Source organism: Petaurus breviceps, unplaced genomic scaffold (genome assembly GCF_028583685.1).
Source record: "Petaurus breviceps papuanus isolate PSGF00001 unplaced genomic scaffold, PetGlider_PUasm1.0 98, whole genome shotgun sequence".
NCBI lineage: Eukaryota > Metazoa > Chordata > Mammalia > Diprotodontia > Petauridae > Petaurus > Petaurus breviceps.
The window spans coordinates 62,640,267-62,666,209 of record NW_027187460.1 but is presented as its reverse complement, the minus strand read 5'-3'; the positions used below and the strand labels follow the sequence as shown (position 1 = coordinate 62,666,209).

At 38.2% G+C, this 25,943-nt stretch overlaps 1 protein-coding gene across 1 annotated transcript in view; it reads right to left on the bottom strand.

Annotated features, from left to right (window-relative positions):
- Positions 1-25,943, bottom strand: part of RGS22 (regulator of G protein signaling 22) — a 183,483-nt gene that overhangs the window by 142,574 nt on the left and 14,966 nt on the right. The window contains exon 4 of the mRNA XM_069081333.1: positions 9,988-10,209. Coding sequence (XP_068937434.1) covers positions 9,988-10,209 — 222 coding nt within the window. The remainder of the gene's footprint in view (positions 1-9,987; positions 10,210-25,943) is intronic.

Genomic DNA, 25,943 nt, shown 5'->3' with positions numbered 1-25,943 from the left:
GGAGAAGAGGGCCCAGGACAGAAGCCTGGAGCGCACCAAACAATGCAGGAGGACCTAAAGATCCAAAACAGAAGACTGAGAGGGAATAATGGGGAAGGTAGGAGGAGAATAAGGAGAGGGCAATGTCACAAAAAACTAGAGAAGAAGAGAGTTTTAGGAATAAGGTGATTAACAGTTGTCAAAGAATGCAGAGAGGTCAAGAAGGATGAGAACGGAGAAAAAGCCATTAGATTTTTTAAAAATATTTTTTACTTGTTTAATTAGTCAAGATCCTCCTCTTCTCACCCTTCCACCCTAACCTCACCCCAATAGCTGAGGACATAAGAAAAACAAAGCCCATTAAAAGCACATATAGTCAATTAAAAGAACTTCCCACATTGGCCTGTTAAAAAATGTTTTATTTTACATTCATCTCTCAGGAGGTGGGGAGCATGGTTTTATCACCAGTCCTCTGGAATCCTAGTTGGTCATTACAACACTTACAAGAGTTCAGCACAATAGTATTCAATCACATGTATATGCCACAACTTGTTCATCTATTCCCCAATGTATGGGCACCCCCTCTGATTCTCATCCTTTGTCGTGTCAAAAGGGGTATAAATATTTTTATACATCCATAGAGTTTGCTTTGTTAAAGGGGAAGTGGGATTAAGGCATTTCCCTTGGTTTTAGTGACATTGCTCTCCTATGGTTCTCCTCCTGACCCTGTACGTCCTGTTCCTAGTCCCTCCCTTAATCTTGCTGGTGCATCTTTTCAGTTCAGTCTGACTCTTTGTGATCCCATTTTTAGATTTTCTTGGTAAAGATACTGGCGTGGTTTGCCACTTCCTTCTCCAGCTCATTTTACAGAGGAGGAAACTGAGACACACAAGGTTAAGTGACTTGTCCACTAAGTGTATGAGGCCAGATTTGAACTTAGAAAGATGAGTCTTCCTGACTCCAGGTCTGGTACTCTATCCTCTGTGTCACTTAGCTGCCCCTTCCCTTAGTCTGCTCTCCCCTCTAATTCCTTCCCTCCCTTCCTTTTCCCCTTTCCTTCCTGTTCCCTATTGAGGAAAATCTAGCCAACTCTGTGCATGTGTCTATTTTTTCTCCTTCTGACCAATTCAGATGCCAGTGAGGTTCAAGTGTGAACTGTTCCTCTCCCCCTCCCCTCCTTGTCTGTATAGATGTCTACTTGCAGACCCAATTACATGAAATAATTCTCCTTAATCTTCCTTTCCTTCCCCCGTCCTTAAGGTATTTCTCTTCCCCTCTCTTTCCATTCTTTTCTTAAAATCATTTAGACACAACAGAATCATTGTCTAGTTGGACTTGCTCTATGAACCCTGATGATGACAGAGATCAGAGAAGACATATTACCATCTCCCCATATTTGAATGTAAGCAGTTTATACTTTTACTCCTTTATCGCTGTTCATTCATGTTTACTTTTTTATGTTCTCTTCACTCATGTTTGAATTTCAGTGCTTCTGTGAAGCTCTGGTCTTTTCATCAAGAATGCTTGGAAGGCTTCTGTTTCATTAAAGATCCATTTTTCCCTTGGGAGGGCATTTTTTTTTGCCTTCTGGAATATCATAGTCGAATCTCTGGCGACTGCTAAATTGTATGTGATTCTAATTGTGGCTCCTCAGTACTTGACTTTTTTCTTTCTAGCTGCTTGCAGTATTGTTGTTATTGACCTGGAAGCTCTAAATTTGGGCTATGATGTTCCTTGGAGTTTTTATTTGGGAGTTTCTTTCAGGAGGTGAGCAATGGGTTCTATTTCCATTTTCCCCTTCTACTTCTAAGAGAACTGGGCAATTTTTAAAAAGACTTTGAGGTTTCATTTTTAAGATTTCTTGAAATGTGATGTAAAGGCTTTTGGGGGGGGGAGGATCATAGCATTTGGATCAATTGTTTTTGTTATGAAATACTTTATATTTTCTTCTATTTTTCAGCCTTTTGACTTTGTTTTAATGTTTCTTGTTGCCTCATGGAGTCACTGACTTTTACTAGTCCATTCTAATTTTTAGGAAGTTTGTTATTTAAGTAAAGTTTTGTACCTCTTGGGCCAAAGTTGTTCATTCTCTTTCTCATTCTTCCATAGTTCTCATTTCTCTTCCGATTTTTTTTCTTCAGCGATCTTATTCCATTTATAAAAACATTTTAACTCTTTAAAAAAAAAAAAAACTTTTAACTTGCTTCATGTCTTTCAGGAAACCTAGCTGAGTTTATGCCCAAGCTGTATTTCTGAGGCATGGCATGTAGATGTTTGATAGTCATTCTCTTCTGTGTTTGTGTTGTCCTTGCCACCATAACAGCCCATTATGGTGGGGTTCTTTTTTTAATTTTGTCATTCTTCCAGTTTAACTTCAAACTTGATTTTAGGGCTGGGCTCTGCCACACTTCTAGAGGGAAGGTCTGGGGTTGTTCCGATATTTCCTTCTTAGGGTACTGAGGTATTGTGTTATTCCAGTGTTTCAGGAACAGGCTGGCTGGGAACTTGAAAGCTTTCAGTGTTGCCAAAGTGGTCTGATCCAGGGCAAAGTCTGATTACTGCCCCACTGATCTGAGTTTTGCAGTTCCTGACCTGGGTTTGGGTCTATGCAACAGCAGACTGCTACTAGACTCAACACCTGTCAGCTAGATAGAGAGCTCTATTAGTTCAGAGTGGCAGAATTGTAGGCTATCCTTTGATCTGAGATTCCTCTCTTGGTTATACCTCTGCAGGCTGAGTTAGATGCTAAAAGTCAGGCCCTGCTTTGTACCTGGGGGGTCTGAACCACACTGCTACTGCTGGCTTCCTCCTTTCTCCCTAGGAGCAAGTTTCCTTCTCAGGCTACTCTGGATCTGTGACCTAGAACGAGGTAATGGTGATGAAGCTGCTAGTTTGCACCTATCCCCATTGTAGTTCCCCAGTACAGCTCTAAGACACCTCCTTTTGCCCTGTTACACAACCTCTTTGTGGGTGCTGACGTGTTCTACCTTATACTTTTGGATTCCTGGCCTAACCCTGAGCCCAGTGTCTACAGACTTCCCTGTCTCCCTATGCTGAGCTGGACCAGGCAAATGACTGACTGCAACTTTTTTTCTGGATTTCCCCATCAGCATTCTGTCTGGTGCATTTTCTAAACATCTGGAGAATTTGTAGACAGTAGTTCAGCTGCTCTGCTTCCCTATTACTCCACCATCTTTAGCCATTAGGTCTGGCAATTAGGAGATCATTTGGTAACTTTGGAGAAAGCAGTTTCAGTGGAATTATGAGATCAGAAACCAGATGGCAGAGAATTAAGGAGAGAGGAAATGGAAGCACCTATTGTCAGCCTTCTCAAGGATGTTAGCCAGAAGAGTCATTTGGAATTATGACCAAAAGGCTACAAAACAGTGCATGTCCTTTGATCCAGCAATACCACTACTAAGGTCTGTATCCCAAAGAGATCATGAAAAATGGAAAAGGACCCACATGTACAAAAATATTTCTAGCAGCTCTTTTTTTGTGGTGGTAAAGAGTTGGAAATTGAGGTGATGCCCATCAGTTGGGGAATGGCTAAACAAGTTGTGGTATATGAATGTAATGGAATACTATTGTTCCATGAGAAATGAGAAATGAGCAGATTTCAGAAAAACCTGGAAAGATTTATATGAACTGACACTGAGTGAAGTGAGAACCAGGAGAACATTATACACAGTAATAGCAACATTGTACAATGACCAACTTTTATAGACTTAGCCTTTCTCAGCAATGTAATGATTTAAGACATTTCCAAAAGACTCATGATGGAAAATGGTATCCACATCCAGAGAAAGAATTATGGAGTCTGAATGCAAATCAAAAATACTTATTCTCTCCTTTTAATTTGTTTTTTCTTTCTCATGGTTTTTCCCTTTGGTTCTGATTTTTCTTTCACAGAAGGACTAGTGTGGAAATGTGTGTAATGTTAATTGTACTATAATTGTAGAAAGTCACATGTGGCCTTAAGGCCACAGGTTCCCCACCCCTCTATACAAAGCATTCTATGTATAATTGTAACATAATAGCCTATATCAGATTGCAGTTCATCTCAGGGAGGGGGGAAGGAAGGGAGGGAAAAAATGTAGAATTGAAAATCTTATAAAAATAAATGTTGAAAATTAAAAATAAATTTTTTTTTAATAAAAAGGATGGGGGCAGCTAGGTGGCGCAGTGAATAGAGCACTGGCCCTGGAGTCAGGAGGACCTGAGTTCAAATCCAGCCTCAGCCACTTAAAACAAAAACTAGCCATATGACCTTGGACAAGTCACAACCCCAATTGCCCTCCAAAAAGCAAAAAAAAATAAAATAAAAAGGATGTTAGCCAGAAAAAAATAGAAGAGATAGAGAAAGACAGCTAGTGAGGATGAATGGATCAAGTGAGGTTTGTGGTTTTGTTTTGTTTTTTAAGAGGGAGACATGAACATTTTGTAGGCTGTAAGCAAGCAGCCAGTAGATAAGGAGAGACTGAAGATAAGTAAAAGTGGGGATCATAGCCACAGGAGGTTTAAAGAGAGTTTAGAAAAGATACTGTGGTTAAGTGGGATAATGAGTCAACTAGGGAGGTGTAAAAGGATTGCCTTGTCACAGTGAGGGCCCAGTTGTGATCATGTAATAGATTTGTAGAAGACCCAGTCAGTATAAGTTTTAAATTTCCCCAGCTTTATTCAGCAGCACATGAGTAGGAGTGAAGGTAGTAGATGGCAGTAGCCATCCAAGGCTGAGGCTTAGCTGGGCACAATTAGCAATATGATACAGGAGCAAAAGACTCAGAAGAAGAGGACAGCATAGAGTTGAATTGGCCTCTAGTCTTCCTCTCTCTCCTTGTTTCCAGGCCTGTATCCCCAACTACCTGCTCTATATCTCTTCCTAGTTGTCCTATTGTCAAAATAAATGTGTCCAAGATGGAATCCCCACTATCTTTCCCTTGAAAACTATCCCTATAACTCCTCCTATTTCTGTCAAGAACACCACCATCCCACCACATCAACACCTAGGAATCACTCTTGATATTTGTCACTCACCTCTACAAAACCTATCAGCTGCCAAGGCTTGCCCATTCTATTTCCCTAATTTCTCCCCCACTGTCTTCCTCTCTCCACCTACATGGTTATTCCCTTATCACCTCTCATCTAGATCTTCACAGTAGCCTTCCATTGATCTCTCTATATCCAGTGTCTCCATCCTCCAATTTATTCTCCTGCTTTCAAAGTGATATTCCTAAAGAACAGATCTGATTATGTCACTTTACTGCTCAGAAGGCTAAATGGCTCCCTATTTAACCTAAGATAAAATACAAGCCTCACAATCTGGCTCCAAACTGTCTTTCTAGGTTGACTACTCTGCCTCATGCACTATAAGGTCCAGTTCAGAAGTGGGGAACCTGTGGTCTCAAGGCCACATGTGGCCTTCTAAGTCCTTGAGTGTGGCCTTTTGCCTGAGTTCAAGTTTTACAGAACAAATGCTTTTATTAAGGGAATTTATTCTGGAAGTCTGGATTCAATTAAAGGGCCATACTTGAGGAACTAGAGGGGCACATGTGGCCTTGAAGTCACAGGTTTCCCACCCCTTGTTCAGTCAAATTGTCCTATTTCCTATACATAACATTTCACACTCCCCCCCACACCTCTATGCCATCAAATAAGCTGCCTTCCCCCCCACGCCATGCCTAGAAAGACAGTTCATCTAGCCATTCTCCCAGGCTCTCTTGCCATTTGAAGACTCCCAATGCTCTACCACTTCTCTCTACCTGGACCAGTGCCTTCCATATTTGGATCTGGACCTCCAAGTCCCAGAAGAAGGTAATCCATTCATCTTTAAAGCTCCAGCCCTAGGGCCCAGTTCAGTTCATTAGTGACTGAATTAGAATGCAAAGTAGTTCATTGAGCCTGTTTTATCTACTTTCTAGCTGACCCCATGCTTCTTCACATCCAATCCAGCCATCTACAGTTATCCCTTCCACATCTGGGGGTAGGGGAGTGAGGTGTTAGAAGATCCTACTAAAATTTTTTTGGCCCTCCCTTCATCCCAGAAGTCTGATTTTTTTCTTTTTCTTTTTCTTTAGTGGGTGTTTATAGTACCTTATTGTAATTGGGGTTGATAATATACAACACTATATATATATTTTATGCATTTCTGAATTTCTAAACTTTGTGTAGTCTGCTGGCCTTCGTGTATCTGTGGCTTCTGCAAAACTCCCTCAAAATTCCCATTTCATTTCTTATGCCAACCTGTGATATACTAAAAACACAATGGGGAAAGTAGCAATGTGGAAGGGATACCTATGGTCACCCATGTAGGCCTGCCTGCTACCACCAAGCCCATACACTCTCAGTTTTAACTCTCTTCCACTTTTGGCTCCTGTTACATGACTCAAATCAATAGTACCATTAGTTTTGGAAAGGGTATAGCAACTATCTTATACATGGACTTATCCTGACCCCCCCCCCATACCAAAATTCCTTTATTGGGCCATCATTTCTTTATACATGCTGTTATTTCCTGTTAGAATAACCTCCTCTTATGGGGATCTTTTTAAAGAACTGATTGGTAGATTCTTTCAATTTCTATTTTACCTTCTGGTTCTAGAATATCAGGGCAGTTTTCCTTGATAATTTCTTGAAAGATGATGTCTAGGCTCTTTTTTTTTATCATGGCTTTCAGGCAGTCCAATAATTTTAAAATTATCTCTCCTGTATCTATTTCCCAAATCAGTTGTTTTTCCAATGAGATATTTCACAGTCTTCTATTTTTTCATTCTTTTGGTTTTCTTTTATAATTTCTTGATTCCTTATAAAGTCATTAGCTTCCATTTGCTCCATTCTAATTGTTTTTTAAGCAATTGGGGTTAAGTAACTTGCTCAAGGTTACATGGCCAGTTCTTTTATGTGGGTCCTAAGTATCTGAGGCTGGAACCGATCCCGGGTCTTTTCCCAACTCCAGGGCTGGTGCTCTTACTCACTGTGCCACCTGGCTGCCCCTCCATTCTAATTTTTAAGGAATTATTTTCTTCAGTGAACTTTTGGACCTACTTTTCCATTTGGCCAATTCTGCTTTCTAAGGCATAATTCTCCTCATTGGTTTTTTGGAACTCTTTTGCCATTTGGGTTAGTCTATTTTTAAGGTGTTATTTTCTTCAGTATTTTGGGGGTATCCTTTGCCAAGCTGTTGACTCATTTTTCATGATTTTCTTGCATCATTCTCATTTCTCTTCCCAATTTTTCCTCTACTTCTCTTACTCAATTTTCAAACTCCTTTTTGAGCTTTTCCATGATCTGTGACTAATTCAGATTTTTCTTTGAGGTTTTGGATGAAGGAGCTTTGACTTTGTTGTCTTCTTTTGGTTGTATGTTTTGATCTTCTTTGTCAGGAAAGTCAAATTCTATAGTCTGATTTTTTTTACACTGTTTGATCATTTTCCCAGCCAATTACCTGACTTTTGAGCTCTTTGTCAAAGTAGGATTCTGCTTCCAGAGTGGAGGGTGCTCTGTCCCAAGTTTCAGGGATTTTGCACAACTGTTATCAAAAATACTTGTAAGCACCTGTGGATTTTCAGCTTTTCTAAGTTGATGTGATCAAAGAATAGATGTTTACTCTTCTTCTCCTGGCCTATGCTCTGGGGTCTGTGAATGAACACAAGTACTCTTTTCTGCCTTGGAACTATGAGGATTCCCTCTCCACAGCCACCACAAGCTCTGCCACACCAGAGCTTCTCCTCATCCCAGGACCAACACCCAGCTCTGCCTCAGTGCCAGCAAAGAGATCCTTTCAATACCCCTTTGATCAGTTTCTTGATCCCCTCACTATCTGTGGGCCTGGAGCTCTGGAAGCAGCTGCTGGACCACCATCACCACCTCTGCCACCCCAGGGCTGGGGCCAGACCAGGCTCTTCTCTTACCCAGGTCCAACAGAGTTGACCTTCTACTTTGTCTTTGGCGTTTGTAGGTTGAGGAGTCTGGAAACTGCCACAGCTGCCAGTTATTTGGTGCCCTGGGGCCTGCTCCAGTCAGGTCTGTGCCAGCGCAGCCTACGCTGGACTACGTTCTACTCCCAGTCTGGTGTGATATACTCTTCCTGTTGGCCTCCCAGGTTGTCTTGAGCTAGAGATTTGTTTCATTCTGTCATTTTGTGGGTTCTGTAGCTCTAGAATTTGTTTAGAGTCATTTTAACAGGTATTTAGAGGGGTTTGGGAGAGAACTCAAGAAAGTCCCTGCTTTTATTCTGCCATGTGGCTGCATCCCGCTCTCCCCCATCTAAAATAACCTCCTCAAGGCCAAAGACTATCTCTTTTTTACATCTATCTCCAATACTTTGTATGGTGCCTGGAATGCTTATTAAATACTTTTTCATTCATTCATTTCTTCATTCTGTGGTCTGGAAGAGTAAATATGTAGACATGAGCTACAACTCCTAGCAATTCTAACAAGTTTGGTGTACTCTAGCACCCAGAATTGGCAAAAGTTTCCAGCTTTGTCCAGGTTTTTTTTTTCTTTGAGAATGCAACTCTATCTTTATGATAAAAGTTAATGGGGCAAAGGGAATTCATTTTATACAAATTGACTCTATGGAGACCTTTACTAGTAAATGGTTATTCTATAAATGATGTGATATAAATATCATGCTAATCAATGTTAATGGAACATTTTCATACATCCAGAGTAAATGAAGCTTTTTTAAAAAATAAATTTATTTTTAGTTTTCAACATTCACTTCCATAAGATTTTGAGTATCAAATTTTCAAGATGGTGTGCAATCTGATATAGGCTCTACTTATACATTCATATTAAATATATTTTCACATTAATTAGAACTAGTGGGAAGAACCATGGGAAAGAATAAGACAACAACAACAACAAAGGAGAGCAAATAGTATGCTTCATCTGCATTCAGAATCCAAAGTTCTTTCTCTGATGTGGATAGCATTTTCCATTGTGAGTCTTTTGGAGTTGTCTTAGATCCTTGCATTGCTGAGAAGAGCCAAGTCTATCAAAGTCAGTCATCGCACAATGTGGTTGTTACCGTGTGCATTGTTCTTCCGGTTCTATTTATTTCACTCAGCATCAGTTCATATAAAGCTTTCCAGGTTTTTCTAAAGTCTGCCTTTTCATCATTTCTTATAGCACAATAGTATTCAATTACATTCATATACCACAATTTGCTCAATCATTCCTCAATTGATGGACATACCCCTCAGTTTCTGATTCTTTGCCACCACAAAAAGAACTGCTATAAATATTTTTGTACACATGGGCTCTTTTCCCATTTTTATGGTCTCTCTGGGATACAGACCTAGAAGTGGTATTACTGGGTCAAAGGGTAAATACAGTTTTATAGCCCTTCAGGTATAATTCCAAATTGCTCTCCAGAATGGCTGGATCAGTTCACAACTCCACCAACAATGCATTAGTGTTCCACTTTTCCCCACATCTTCTCCAGCATTTATTATTTTCCTATTTTGTCATGTTAGCCAATCTGATAGGTGTGATATAATACCTCAGCGTTGTTTTTATTTGCATTGCTCTAATCAATAGTGATTTAGAGCATTTTTTCATGCATATAGATATAAATTGCTTTAAATTCTTCATCTGAAAACTGCCTGTTCATATATCTTTTGACCATTTATCAACTGGGAAATGACTTGTATTCTTATAAATTTGACTCGGTTCTCTATATATTTTAGAAATCAGAGACATTGGTTGCAAAAATTCTTTCCCAGTTTTCTGCTTCCCTCCTAATCTTGGTTGCATTGGCTTTATTTATGTAAAGTAAATGAAGCTTTTGCATTCCAAAAGGGCACTATCAAGATTTATTTGGATCTCAGATACTTATAAACAACTAAGAAATCAGTGGGTAATTGCTTAAGCATCAGCATAGCACAATTTAATCAAGTGCACTGTTTCTTGAATGGAAAGAGAGCCCCCCCCAAGACCCAGAACTTAATTCCAACTAATACTTTATTTTAAGCAATTAATTTTAATTCAAATTCAATTTCTTACCATAATACTATAGTCGATCTTTAGAGTATCTTCTTTAGTAGAGACATTTAATTTATCAGGTGTTATACCACATTTTTCTTTCCTTACAACATCATAAATGGGATTTCGAGGTTTCTGTTCTTGTAGAATTCTTTTCAGTTGCTTTTCTAAAAGGTTAGGGGCATCATTAACTACTTCAAAAACTCCATAATCCACATTAAATCTAATTGCCTCTGAAAAAGTCTGAAAAAGAAACATTATATTTTTAAAAAATAAAAAGCTGAGAAAACTCATTACCTACATACATATGAAAGGAACTTAAAGGATTACAAAAAATTCCAACAATTCAAATTCCTATTTTGAAGGCATGTGAAAAACTTAAAAAGTTATTGGCCTGAGACTTAGGGCCTCTTAAATACAATTAGACAGTTGGATAAAATTAGGGAATACCTTAGCAGTGATTCTCCCATCTGGCCACCTCCCCTAAGCTATGTGCATCTCATAAACTTGCAAATTTGGTTTTAATGGTACATTCTTATTGAAAGGATGAATCACTGAGAAAGGATGAGAGATGAAAGAAGATTTTTACACCTTCTACCTCTTTCCCTCTCCTTTTGCCTGAAAGGAAAGAACTGAGCTCCTCATATTCTTCATATAAAATGTGACCAAAAGATAGTTCTTCTTAAATACCACAGGATTTCTACATTTGCTAGTACAACAATTTGCTATAAAGTAGGATCTGATTTATTTAGAATCATAACTTTTGTTGTGAGAATTTCATTTTCTAAGTCTACCTTGTCATCTGATGACTTCCTTACATGCAAACTTAAATTACATGGATATTATGTTCAACATAAAAGCCAGATACAGATTAAAAGCCCTCAGAGCTGAAGGTCAAGTTCAACAAATTCAACAAAGAATAGGTAACAGTTTCATAAACATAATTAATATAAATAAAAATAAGCCTTAAAAAAATAAACTATGAGTGATTTTATAATAACACTAGTGATATTATAATAATAATAAAGGTAGCTAGGTGGCACATTGGATAGAGTCCTGGGGCTGAAGTCAGGAAGACCCAAGTTCAAATCTAGCTCAGACACTTGCTGGCTGCGTGGGGGAGATAAGGCTAAACAGCTATTCATCTTGAAGAAATCTGGGATTTTCATGGAATGCAAGTTTAATGTGAATCACCACTGTTTTCCGGCAGCCCAAGGGGATCAGAGGCTACCTTGAGAATCATAATATCTAGAACTAACAAGGTGATGGCGCTGCTATCCACACTGACTCAGGCAGAGGGCCTGGCACCTATTTTGGAAGGATATTGATAAAATGGAGAGTTTAGTGAAGAGAGATGGCCAAGTGTCTTGAGATCATACCATATGAAAATCAGCTGAGGAGACAAAAGACGACTCAGGAAGCTTATGTTAGATACATTTTAGTTACATTCCACTCCCACAATGGAAGGCCAATCCTGAGACAGACAGACCCTGAAGCTTTATTCCAGAAGGATCAGCTTGTTCTGGCATTGTACCCCCAAACCACCTGTTTCTACCAGGCTTTGATTCACACTCCCCCATAGCCGCCCTAGGAAGACTACTCTGTCCTGTTTGAAGACACCTCTTATGCAGATGGCTACTCTCCTCCCCTCAATGTGGCCCAGAGGTATGTTATGGCCTGCAAGGAACCCAAGAAGAAGTGAGGTTTGGTTCGACTGAATCATCGTGGACTTCTATTACCTTCCCTTTGTTTACCTAACTCTTCTGCCATGCCCTTTGAAGGGGGGAAGTAATATATCATTCTCTGCAGACAAATAAATATGTCCCTATTCCCACACAAAAAAAAGCTTATATTAGATACATTTAAGGGCTTGAAAGCCCATCATGTGGAAGAGGATATTAGTAGCCTTGTTCTGCTTGGCTCCAGAGCAATAAGTTACTTGGCAGTAAGAGCAATAGATGGAAATGGAAGAGAGGCAGATTTTGACTCAACATTAGGAAAAACTTTCTAACAATCTGAGCTGTCCCAAAGTGGAACAGACTGTCTCAGGAAACCCTCCCTACTTATGGTCTTCAAAAAAAGTTCCACAGTCAAGTAAATCAGAGGTGCCAAACACCTGGTCCACAATACTCCCAAGTGTGTTTCGTGCCCCACATTTGAGTTCAATACCTCTGGTGTAAACTGTTTCCTGATGACTTGGCAAAATACTTATTTTGAAAACGCACTGATATTTCCATGCCATAAGGGCATCATTAATGCACACTTAAAGAGTAAGTGATGAACCACAATTCCAGGGGAACAATGATGAAGCACGTTACCCATCTCCTGATGGGTGATAGACTCAAGATAAAGAATGAGACATACATGTTTTGGACATGGCCAATGCAGGAATTTGTTTTTTCTTATCATCTACATACATTTATTACAAGGTTTTGTAGGGTTTTTAGTCAGGGGAGTCGGGAGGAAGAAAAAATTAAAAACAATTTTTAAATTTTAAAGGGTGACAACTTACTGTGACTTAGTAGCACACCTCTACTCAAAACATTCAGTGGCTTCCCCATGCCTACCACATGAAATTTGAACCATGACCCTTCACAATCTGGCTCCAAACCTATCTGTTCAACCCTATCTCATATTATTTCCCTTTAAGTATTCTGTTTCAGACAAACTGGAAAGTGGGGTGCGGGGCTCTGTTCCACATTCTTTTCTCATCCTGCCCTTTCTTATCACATATTGGTCTTTTTTTTATACCAACTCCATATTTAGAATAGACTCTCGCCACTCCCAGTTTCCATTTGCTTAAGTTCTTCTCTCCAAGGTCCAATTCAAATGTCACCCCTATCCTTGACTATCTTTTCCAAAGGATGAAAATTATCTCTCCTTCCTCAAAATTCTCAGAGCACTTGGCTGTCCTTTGCTCCATCACACTCAACCTTGGTTAATAACTCCAGGTTTTAAAAGTATGCATGTGTTACATCTGCCCATTACACCATAATAAGTTCCTTGAGGGCATCATTGTCCCTTATCCTCTTTGTATCCCTGGCACCAGACGTTCCTCATGTACAGCACCCACTTTAAAAATGTTAGTTGAATTGAACCTTCTCCACAAAGTTCTACTCTATGCCTTTTTCCTGGGTGGAAGTGAAGCTGAATTCTTAAAAGGCTATGTCAATGAAACATAAGCTCCGACATATTTTATCAAAGTGAAAAAGACTTTGACTATTATACCAACAATAGTCTATGTGTATTAAGTCCAATTTAATAAACATTTATAAGGCACCAACTATATACAAAGCACCCAAATATACATGGGTAGGCACTCAGGATAAAACAAAACAAAACAAAACAAAACAAAAAAACTAATCCCTGCTTTCAAGGAAATCACATTCTATTATACAAAGACTATCCTAGCAAAACAAAGAGCTTTATCACTACAAGGTCAGCCACAGTAACCCATGAAAAAGATAAAAATACAAAATGACCTTCAGTTCTGTGTAATACCATCACCACCATCATCATCAAGCATTTATTAAGCCCTTGCTATATACTGTGCAATGCTATACACTGGAGATATCAAAAAAAAAAAAGGCAAAACCTTGGTTCTCAGTCTCAAGTAGTTCACATTCTAATGGGAAAGAAAACACAAAATAACTACTACATACAAAATATATCAAGCATAAATGTAAGGAATAGTGTACTATAGATAGTGTACTATTTAGTAGAGGGGACTAGGAGAGTCATCTTGGAGAAGGTGGGATTTGAGGAGAGTTTTGAAGGAAGTCAGGGAAGCCAGGAAGTGGAAGTGAGGAGGGAAGAAATTCCAGGCATTGAGTACAGGCTGGAAAAAAGGCATGGGACAGTGTGTTGGGTGCCAGAATCAGCAAAATGGCCAATGTAACTCATCATAGAGTTCACAGAGGGTGGTAACGTGTAAGATTGAAAAGATAGGAAGCGGCTAGGCTATGAAGGGCTTACTTTAAAACTAAATAGAGAATTTTACATTTGATCTTGTATCAAATATAATAATAATGTAATAGTGAGCCAATGGATTTAATGAGCTGTGGGAGGGGGTGACATAGTTAGATCAGCACTTAAAGAAGATCACTCTGTCAGGTGAGTGGTAGATAGAGAAGAGACTTGAAGCAGGAAAACCAACCAGTGGTTGCTTCTGCAGAGACTATATCAGAATTTGGAAAAAGGAAACAGAGAATTCTAAGAATTGCATCATTTTTAGACTGTCTACAAACATTATCTTGGCTGCTAGTACTATAAATGTTAGATCTTTGAGTGACACTGTTAGATACTTTGAGTGATAGTTAAAAAGCTACTGTCTTAGAGAAACTAAATTACAATCATGTTGAAATTCTTGGTATGAATGAAACTAGAAGATAAAGAAAGGGTTGCTAAACAGAAGAACAGCTCAGAGGTTCTCCTTAGGGAGATGATTAAAGGAGCTGAAGTCATTGGCTTCAGTATGTATCCAAGGGCAACAAGAAACATCATTTCATAGGATGCTTGGTCTCTTCACTTTTTCTGGGCCCATAACTCATTATGAGCAAACAGACCAGCATGAAGCTAAGCACAGCTTATTGCCAACATCTGTTCCAAGATATGAAGAGATGAAAAACTATGAAAAACTTAAAAGATATTCCAAACTAAGTCAACGTATATATTAATTGATGACATCAAGGTGAAGAGCACAAAAATGCATAGCAAAAAGCATGCTGGAAAATATGGTTTAGCATCAAAATATGAAAGAAGCCAATAGTTTATAGACTACTCAGGAGAGTCAAAAAATGGTAAACAAAAAGCAAGAATGACCCTCTCTCTTTTTCAGACAAGAAATGACTGGTTACTAATGTTGGAGTCATTTCAGAATCAGCTACCAGAGGTGCAGCCAGATTGTTGAATGGCTGAAGCAAAGTTAAAAATTCAACACCAAATCTATTAAAAAAAAGATAAAGATGAGCTGACATTGAATACATTCATAACATGTCCATCTAGATCTAATTTTTATTTGTTCAATTACTTTTTATTAATAGGAACAAAGTGTGACCCAGTGGAAAAAACAATGGATTTAGGGTCATCACTTGAGTTCAAATGCCAGCTGGCACTGCCATCATGCTACTTCTGTGACCAAATCATTTTCTTTGCTGGATATTATTTTCCTCATCTGTGAAATGAGGGTGCTGGAACATATAATCCCCTTCAGCTTAAAATCCACCCTTTTATTCATTCATCTATACCCATTTAAAAATGATTTAAACAACCTTGTCAGACCATTTGAAAAATGGAGACATTTACTCTACATCAGTGGTATCAAACCCAAATCCCTCAGGGATTATCTTAGAAAACCACAGATTATCACTATCATTATGATCATCTATGTCATATAGCTATGTATTTTTATTTATTATTTGTTATTTGTTTTATTTGTTAAATAATTCCCCATTACACTTTAATCTGGTTCTGGCCACTCTCCCGAGTTTTGCAGACGAGTTTGATACCTCTGCTCTAGATTATCATTATTCTTGTGGACATTTACCGATGTGAAATGCCACCACAATGAGACCAAAAATAGAGACAGCAAATACCTGGGCTTCTTGACAAGTAGTGAGACATGGAAGCTAAGGGCAACACCAGCTTATACTATAATGTCAATTGCAAAACACTATGGAGAAGGATGGCAAAAGATTAGAAACAGATTTACTCATGTTGGCTGGATATTGCCATTACTGCTATCTCTTCCAGCTACCAACTGCCCTAGTTCTGATATCCACAATTAAATAGGGATGTGAAAAATCGGGAAAGTTCTTTATAGGTATGTCACAAAGACTGGAAAAATTAGAACATAAGAACTATAGACAAAATTAAAGGGAATTGAAGATTCTTCCTGTAGGAAACCACTCTAAGGATGTGTTCAATAACTATTTTTAAATATATATGTTCATTGTTAGTGCTTTCTCTCTCAAATTATTTTTTTTTGACCAGAATGTAAGCCCTTGAAGGTATTTTTTTTCTTTTCTTCATCTTTGAATCACCAGTGCCTAAAGAGGGTGCCTTACACATAGTAGGTACTTTAAAATGCTTGTTGAACTGAACTATGAAAAACTCTTACACAAGTGAAGAAAACCAGCTGTCCTCTGAGATGCTTGAGTACAAACAGAGAAGAAGGAAAAGATTTCCACTAAATTCTAAGGGATTTAGATTAGACAAAATGAAGGAATTCCTGACAGTGATTCCTGTTAGACACTAGACACTAGAATCAGTTACTAAGGGAAGCAATTTTTAAAATGTATAAATGCATAAAATAATCAGGAAAGCAAATGGGCAGAAACATATGTGTTGTGTGTGTGTGTTGTATACACATACACATACAACCAAACCCATAGCAATGAAAAGGAAAATCAAGGAAATGTTTGACTTATTATAAGAAACTAATATGTAATATAGTATTTGTGGGAAATTTTTGTTTTATGCTAAGAAATGAAATCCAAATTTATATAATAGATAAATGTCCTTTATAATTAAGGAAATTCATGGAATTTTTCTCTGAATCATAAGGCATTGCAAATGGTAAGTGCTTAATAAATGTGTGTTGAATTGAATTTTAAAATAGAGTATATTATCTTCTAAGATAATATAAATTCCTGACAAAAGAGAATTCCATAAAGAATTTGCCTTTTAATATTCTTAACAGTCTCATGACTCTACAATGAGGACTATCAACTAAATGATTCATGACCTGTATAAGGGCACAGGTACATGGGGTCATGTCTCTCTTACTTTGGGCTACTATGAAATAAGCCAAAAAGATGACAGGCTATATTTAAAATAGGTAAAGTATTCAAAAACTGAAGGGCACTCTTTCTATTATAGTCTGAATCAGTCAGATCTTTAGTAGAGAATCCTGTACAATCTTGGTCACAAACAAAAAGAATATGGAGAGATCTGATCCTTAGAAAAGCAATAAAAGTGATCAAAGGGATGAAAAATAAGTTATACAGGGAAATTTTAACTTAGGGAAGAACAAGCTAGGGGATCGATTCAGTTAACAATCAATAAGTATTAATCATCTACTATATCACAGGAACTGTACCAGATGCTGGGATAAAAATGCAAAAATGTTAAGTCCCTGCCCTCAAGGAGCTTACATTTAAGAGAGGGAGACAGCATATACCGTGTTTCCCCGATAATAAGACCTATCCCGAAAATAAGCCCTCCCCTTACTGTGTAAGATTCCTCTAAAATAAGCCCTCCCCCAGAAATAAGCCCTATTGAGATTGCTACTGTAGTGAAGGTGATCCCCTGCGCTACACGCTACATTACGGTACCCTCTGTATGCACCGTCCCCCTCCCCCTCCGTGAAATACCGCGCTCCGAGCTGCATCCAATCAGAGCTGCAGCAGTGAGTGCGTCATCCTGTTCTTCCCCAGTGATTTGCTTATTGAATAAAGGTATATTTTTTTGTTCACATTTACCTGTTTATTAAAATTGCTGTCAATGTTCATTAAAATAAGCCCTCCCCTGAAAATAAGCCCTCTGGTGTTTTTCTGTCCAAAAAAATAATAAGACAGTGTCTTATTATCGGGGAAACACGGTATGTGTGTGTGTGTGTGTGTGTGTGTGTATAGCTGCAGTGTAGAAGGTGATGTGGAGGAGCTATATTTTGAAACAAGTGAGGGATTCTGTGAAGCAATGGAGGAAAGACGAAGCTCATTCCAGCCTTTGGGGGTGGGAAGAGCAAAGGGACAGAGGAGAAATGAGAGGGGAGAGGACAAAAGAGGAAAGGGGGAGAGAAAGAGAAGCTCATTTTGGTTGGACTGCAAAGTGCAGCACACTAAAGTTATAATGAGTTTGAAAAGATAAGTTGGGGCCAAGTTGGTGAAGGGCATTCAAAAAGTCTGAGAGAGAGTATATATTTTATTCCAAAGACAATAGAGAACTACTGTAGTTTATTGATCATGGTTAGATTCTCTTGTAAAGAAAATTACTTTGGCAGCTGTATGGGAAGATAGACTGAAGAAAGACTGAAATCAGAGAGAACAATTAAGAGGCCATTACAACAGTCTAAATCAGTGGTTTTCAGAATTTTTGGCCTCAGGACCCCCTCACACTCTTAAAAGTCATTGAGGACCCAAAGAGCTTTTGTTTATTTATGTGGGCTATATCTATCAATACTTGCCATATTAGAAATTCAAAGTGATAAATTTTAATACTTATTAATTTAAAAATAATAAACCCATTACATATTAACATAAGCAACATTTTTCGAAAAACATTTTCCAAAACAAGAAAAATTTAGTGAGAACAGTGGCATTGTTCTACATATTTTTGCAAATCTCTTTTATATCAGGTTTAATAGAAGACAGCTGGATTCATATATCTGATTCTGCATTTAATCTGTTGTGATATGTTGTATATGAAAACAATCTGGCCTCACACAGATATGTAGTTGGAAAAATTATGTTGTGGTATTACTATGAAACTAGTTTTGACCTTGTGGATCCAATGAAGGAGTCCTGAGGACCCCCAGGAGTCTAGCAAACACTATTTGAAAACCACTGGTTTAGGTAATAGACAACAAGGCCTTGACCTAAGGTGGTGGGCTCTGTAAGGAGAAAGAGTTAAATACAAGAGATGATATGGAAGTAGAAATGACAAGAGTTGGTAACTGATTAGGGATGTGGGGTGAAGAGTTAAAGTTTGTACCCAAACTTATAAACATAGATGATTGGAAGAATGGTAGTGACCTCAACAGAAAGAGGTAACTTCAGAAACAGGGGAAGGGTTTGGAGGAAAGGTGAAAGGTGATAAAGTCTCCTGAACTAATGTAATTCTGTCAATAAAGAGAAGGGGTAGGATACAAGGAAACAGCAGGATTTGGCAACAGGCTGTATATGTGAGTTGGGGAAGAATGAGGAATCAAGAATAATGCCAAGTTTACAAACCTGGGAGACTGGAAGAATGGTCACACCCTTAACAAACATAGAGGTAGACATCCTAGAGCCTATAAATTGGTAGAGGAGAAGGTTTTGTGGAAAAAACAACGAATTCTGTTTGGGACGTGCTGAGTTTGAGTTTTATCTGAGAAATCTAGTTTGAATTGTCTAAAAAGGCAGTTGGTGAAATGCAACTATAGGGCAAGAAACTTGCTCTGGGTGTGGAGAGCTATGACTCATGTGGACAGAGAGGATAATTAAACCCATAAGAATTGACGAGGTCAATACAGGTGAGAGTAGGTAGAGAGAAGAGGGCCCTGGGCAGAGCCCTGCCACACCCACAGTTAGAGGACGTGATACGGATGATCAGCCAGCAAAGACACAGTGGAGAAGCAGTCAGATAGTGAGCAAACTAAGAGAGAGAGAGAGTAATAATCACTAAACCTAGGGAGAAGCAGAGAAGGCTCAACAAGAGCAGGTGGTCAGCAATGTCCAATATAGCAGAGATGTCAAGAAGGATGAGAACTAGGGGCGGCTAGGTGGCGCAGTGAATAGAGCGTCCGCCCTGGAGTCAGGAGGACCTGAGTTCAAGTCCAGGCTCAGACACTCAACACAAAAACTAGCCATGTGACCTTGGGCAAGTCACTTAACCCCAATTGCCCTCCAAAAAAGCAAAAAAAAAAAAAAAGGATGAGAACTGGGAAAAAAAAACAACTGAAGACATTCTTTGGTAATTAAGAGATCACTGATAATTTTTAGGAGAAGTTTCAGCTGATTGATGATAAAGTCAAAATCAAACTGCCAAAAACTAAGGAGTGAGAAGAGAGGAAGTAAAGACAATATGTCTATATAGCTTTTTCTAAGAGTCTGGCTAAGAAAGAAGAGGGATATAGGACAACAGCTTGAGGGAATTGGTAGGGTCTAGTCATGATATTTTTAAAGACAGGAGACATCTGAGCATGTCTGAAGTTTGGAGGGAAGGAACCCTGTAGAAAGGGCCTGGTTAAAGGTTAAAGGGGAAAGGAAATGAAGGTGCAATCTGCTGAAGAAATTAGGAAGGGATGAGAGGAGAATATGTCAAGGCCTAGCCTTGGCAAGAAGGGCCAGCTCCTAATCAAGTGCTGGAGAAAATGAAGAGTGAAGTAAAAATAATGACAAAAAATTTCGAGATAGAAGTGGAAAATAAGGAGCTCAGAGTGAATGGCCACAATATTCCCCAGAATTAGTCTGTTCAAGAATATGAAGGTTTTTTTTAAGAGTATGATGAATAGTTGTTCTCCATGTCCATAGAACAGAAAGAAAATGGGTTTAAATTAAAACTGATGATAATCAGCTATTCCTAATGGACTTTTGTTGCCATCAAGAGAAGCTGTAGCATCTTTAATCCCAAGGGTCTTCAGGAAGAAAACAAGCACACATCTGTCCTGAATGACTTACAACATTCATCTACCTTTAAGGCTGGGAGTGGAACAGATAACTTCTTGAAATCTCTTCTTGTCTAAGATTCTAAGATTTACTACCATTCAAATCATACCATTTCCAGAATTTAGGAGGTAGAGATGATAGAAGACTGAGGGGACTTAAAAGATCATCTGAGATATCATCAGAGGCAACATGACACAGTACAGGGATTATTCACCTTTTTTGTGTCATAGACCCCTTGGACAGTCTGGTGAAGCCTGTGGACCCATTCTCAGAATAATGTTTTTAAAAGCATAAAATAAAATACATAGGATTACAAAGAAAACCAATTATATTGAAATACTTGTGAAATCAAAAAACAAACAAACAAGTTCACAAAGCCCAGGTTAAAACTCTGTCATAACAGATAGAGTGCTAACCATGGAGTCAGGAAGGCCTGACTGTGTGACCTGGGCAAGTCAACTCATTTTTCTGAGCCTTCTTCCTCCTCTGGAAAACAAGAAGGTTGCACTAGATGGGTACAGAAGTTCCTTTCCAGCTCTAAATCTGTGATCCCCTCCCATCCCTACTTTATTTTACAAAGAAACTAAGGAATAAAAAGGTAAAGTAATTTAGCTGAAGTTCACACCACTATACAAGCTATAGCCCAACTTCCCACAAAGTGAATGTCTCTTCTACAACATCACTGATTGTGGATCATCCAGCCTCTACTTAAATTGTTTCACTGAAAAGGATCTCATTATCCATCCTCCTAAATTATGGCAATCACTGAAAGACAAGCCTGTGCATAAGAAAATCCTTCCTTAGGTTGAATCTAAATCTGCCTCTTGATAACTTTTACTTACTGATTCCACTTGGCCTTTTTAAGAAATACAGAACAAACATGTTCTTATTCTACTTGAGTCCTTCAAATATAGACAGATAACCTATCTCTCCTTGCTCTTTTCTTCTCCAGGCTAAACAATCCAGACTTGGTCCTCCAAAACTTTCCAGACTCCATAGCTGACCTGCCAGAATCTTTGCAAATACCTATACTTCCCAGGGCTCCTTCAATGGGGCAGAAAGCATAAGACACACATACTCAACTAAGTTCTGCAAGCCAGGAGAGGCAGAAGAATTTGCCTTTTGTCTTGGACCCTAAACTACAATCTTCCCTCTCTTTAAGTCAGCCTTGTCTCCCACTTTCACTAATCTCCTTCCCATATATGTCCTTTACCGTCTCTATATTGATTTGGGAGCCTTTTAGATCTTATGAGCATTATTCCCAAAGTCAGCCTAGGGCTGTGAGAAAGAATAAAATTTAATATATCAGGAGTCTTTTCATCAAAAAAGCTGAAAAGGTGAGACTTAAGATGACAACTAACTTTTTCTCTTGATTAACCAACAGCAAAATCTTCAGTTTAAGTATCAAATGTTAAGTATCAAACCCTTAACAGGCTGCTAAGACTGATTTTCTTTAATCGAATTTATTATTTTAAAAGGTATTTATTTCATCCCAAATGTTCTAGGGTGAACTGACCTGAAGGTGATGAAAGTTAACTTTGTAATACTAGTCATCCATGTGTGAAAAAATTTTTTTATGAAAAAATCAATGCATGAAAATATTATTTGCCACAATAAATTGTTGTTTCCAAATTTCTTTAAAAAGGAGGCAAAAAAAACCCCCAAAACAACCTGGGAGTAATTATTTATGTGCTTAAACAGCTAACCAGTGAAATTTTCTGGATGCCAAATTATTTAGCTGAACAGCATTTAAATTAAAAACTAACGACTAGATTACTTTAGTACATGTTCTTCTCTTTCCAACTCTATCTCCAGAACTCCAGAGCTATACTTTTTAAATGCACACAAATCAGTGAATGAAAAACAGCTGACTATTAAAATGTGACAAGCTAATTACCAATGACAATTTCTTTTCATTTAAATTTTGTCATTGTAAATCTCTAATCATAACCTATTAGGCCCATAGAATAATGAGATGGAATTATAAATACCATTTTATCTTCTAGTCCAGAGCTTTTTAAACACAGCTCCTTTGTGTCCTACTTCCAAACACAAAGAAGGCTTACAAAAGAACACCCTGGTTGCCACAAACCTAAATACTTCTATATGTAGAATGTTGCCGATATCTTTGAAGAAATTAAGTTAACCTTAGAACCTTTAAACTTTGGTAAGAAAAAAACAGCAACACGACCATGGTTACTTACACCCTTATCCTTCCAACTCTTTTTCTTCATTCTTCCTTAACAAAAATGAAAAAATTACCAAAATCATTCTTCCTGCTCCCCAACAATCCACATAACTTTCTAGAAAAGCTGTAATAAATTATAATAGTTTATAGCTCAAAAATATGCTTAAGATCAGTCAAAAAAAGTTATGGTAAAATTCCAAAGGCACATAGCTGAGCATGGTCTGGCAGACATATGACATACCTATCCTTGCAGGGGTATAGAGCAGGCCACCCCTCCAGCTTCTGCAAAGCATAAGTGTCACAAACATTCTAAACCACCCACAAAGGTCCAACCTAAATCTCTATGTGGGCTCATCTACTCAACCCCACAACACTCACTGCACATTAAATACACAAAACAAAAAGAAACGCTTCACACTCCAATATAGAAGAAAGCTTAATAAAGCAAACACTTGTACATAAAGAGTTGACAGCAAAGAAACCTCCCAGACACCAAATGAAAACAATATCTGAATGTAAGCTTGGCATATGAACAAAAAGAATGAAGTTATGAAAGCTAGAATTTGGAAAGTGCCATAATCATTTATAATAGTGGCAAGTGTCCTTGATTCTCCTCATCAAAAAATAACTTGGGGGAGGTTACTAGCCATCAGTTCTTGGATCCTACAATATATCCCATGGGAAGCAGTACAGTGGAAATGGTGGGGGGAAAAAAACCACTTCAATGGGAATTAGAAGATCTAGGTCCTAGTTCCAAACTCTGCCATCAATTAGCTATCCAACTTTGGGCAAGTAATTTAATTTTTCTGAGTCCAAGTTACCTCATCTGAAAATGAGAGAATGTGATCTCTAAAGTCCCTTTTCTCAGTTTATTTTTGAGGGCTGTCTTCCTTCATTAGAATGTAAGCTTCTTGAGGGCAGGAACTATCTTTATGCTTCTATTTGTATCCCCAGGGCTTAGCCCTCTGTCTGCCACATAGTAAGTTCTTAATAAATGCTCATTGCCTGGCTATGTTTATATATGTTATAAACAAGTTATAACCTTCACACTATAAGTGTTGTTACATTTGAAACAGGAGTACAGAGAGAAAATTTATACAGATATCCTGCAAGGAAGGTGTAAAAGTAAAAGCAGAGGGTTCTACAAGATATTTATGTCCAAGAGCCTTATAGTTTAGTTGGGAAGATAAAAGTAATGCACCTAAAAACCCTCGAGCTGGAAGGGTCCTCAGAACAGAGGTTCTTAACCTTTTTGTGTGTTATAGAACCCTTGGGAAGGATGATAAAGCCCATAGTCCTCTTCTCAGAATCTTTTAAAATGAAAAACAAAACATATAGGATGACAAAAGAAACAATGACATAATATGGTTATCAAATATATAATATGATTATTTCTCTTAAAAAGCTTATATTCAGGGTGGTTAGGTGGCACAGTGAATAGAGCACTGGCCCTGGAGTTAGAAGGACCTGAGCTCAAATCCAGCCTCAGACACTTAACACTTACTAGCTGTGTGACCTTGGGCAAGTCACTTAACCTCAACTGCCCTACCCTCCCTCCTCCAAAAGGAAAAAAAAAGTTCATATTCATGTATCCCAGGTCAAGAATCTATTCCTTATCTAGGCTAGTGGTCTCCAACATGAGGGCCACAGAATAATTCCTAAGGGCTTGCCCCACCAAGGATTGCAATATCAACCCATTAGAGGATCAGAAGATGGGCCCACTATCACCTCCCACCAATAGCTTATTCCTACTTACCTCTATCAACTCAATTCAACACTCTCCCTTATTCTCCCTCTCTCATGTGACTGTTGCTGTGATGGACCTCTAAGGCAGTTATAGACTAACATAACTCAAGGATCCCCAGCAGTTAATCAGGCAAAAATCACAACCCTATTACTCCCATAACATCCCAAAACCTTGCTCCCTCCTGTCTCCCCACATCACCTCACGATTCCTGAGCTCATCATTTCTATGAACATAACTCAAATCGATATATCCTGCCCTAGTCTCTCTCTTGAGATTTCTACATCAGTGACTGTGTTTTGGAAATTTCAGACATGATGTCCCAAGGGCATCTCAAACTGAATCTATTTAAAACAAAGCTCTCCCTTCATACCCACTCCCTCCTCTTCTGAAGTGACTGATTTTTGTTGAGGGCAGCACTCTCCTTCCAATCACTCAGGTTTGCAGCTTTGGCGATATTACTGACTCCCAATCAGTTACCTAATCTAGTCATTTCTTCCTTCACAGCATTTCTTATATAGGAGGCCTTCACTCTGCTCACACAAGCCATCTCCATAGTTTAGGCCCTCATCATGTTTCACCTGAGTTTATGATCGCATTCCTAATTGGTCTCCTCTGACTCATGTATCCCCTCTCCAATCCATCTTCCACACAGCTGCCAAAGTGATTTTCCTAAAGCACAGATCTGACCATGCCACAACCCCATTCAGTAAACCCCAGTGGCTCTTTTATTGACCTTAGAATCAAATACCATTTCAACTTTGGTTCATAGTTTAAATTTTCTACATTTGTGTAAGTTTTATAATATAAATAATTATTAGAGTTGGTGGAGTTGTGATCTGATCCAACCATTCTGAAGAGCAATTTGGAACTATGCACAAAGGACTACAAAACTGTGCATACCCTTTGATCCAGCAATACTGCAGCTAGGTCTGTATCCCAAAGAGATTTTTTTAAAAGGGAGAAAGACCTATTTGTACAAAAATATTTATAGCATCTCTTTTTTGTGGTGGCTAAGAATTGGAAATTGAGGGAATGCCCATCAATTAGGGAATGGCTAAACAAGCTATGGTATATGATTGTGATAGAATATTATTGTGCTATAAGAAATGACAAGCAGGATAATTTCAGAAAAGCCTGAAAAGACTTAGAAGAACCGATGCAAACCAAAGTGAGCAGAACCAGAACATTATGCAAAGCAACAGCAATAATATATGATGAAGAACTGTGAATGACTTATCTATTCTCAGCAATACAATGATCCAAAATAATCCCAAAGAACTCATGATGAAAAATGCTTCCTCCAGAGAAAAAAATTAATGTTATCTGAATACAGACTGAGGCATACCATTTTCACCTTCTTTCTTTTTTTTAATTCTAGTTTAATGGCACAAAATGAATAATGTGGAAATGTTATAAATGATTACACATGTATAACCTAAATCAGATTACTTGCCATCTCAGGGAGGGGAAAGGAAAGGAAGGAAGGCAGGGATAAAATTTGGAAATCAAAACCTTAAAAAAACCTAAATGTTAAAAATTGTTTTACCATGTAATTCAGGGGAAAATAAAATATTATTTAAAAAAATAATTAGTAGTAGAGTAACATATGTACACAATTTGTAAATAAATATATACTATGTAGGTAGATATATATTTATTTACAAATTGTGTACAT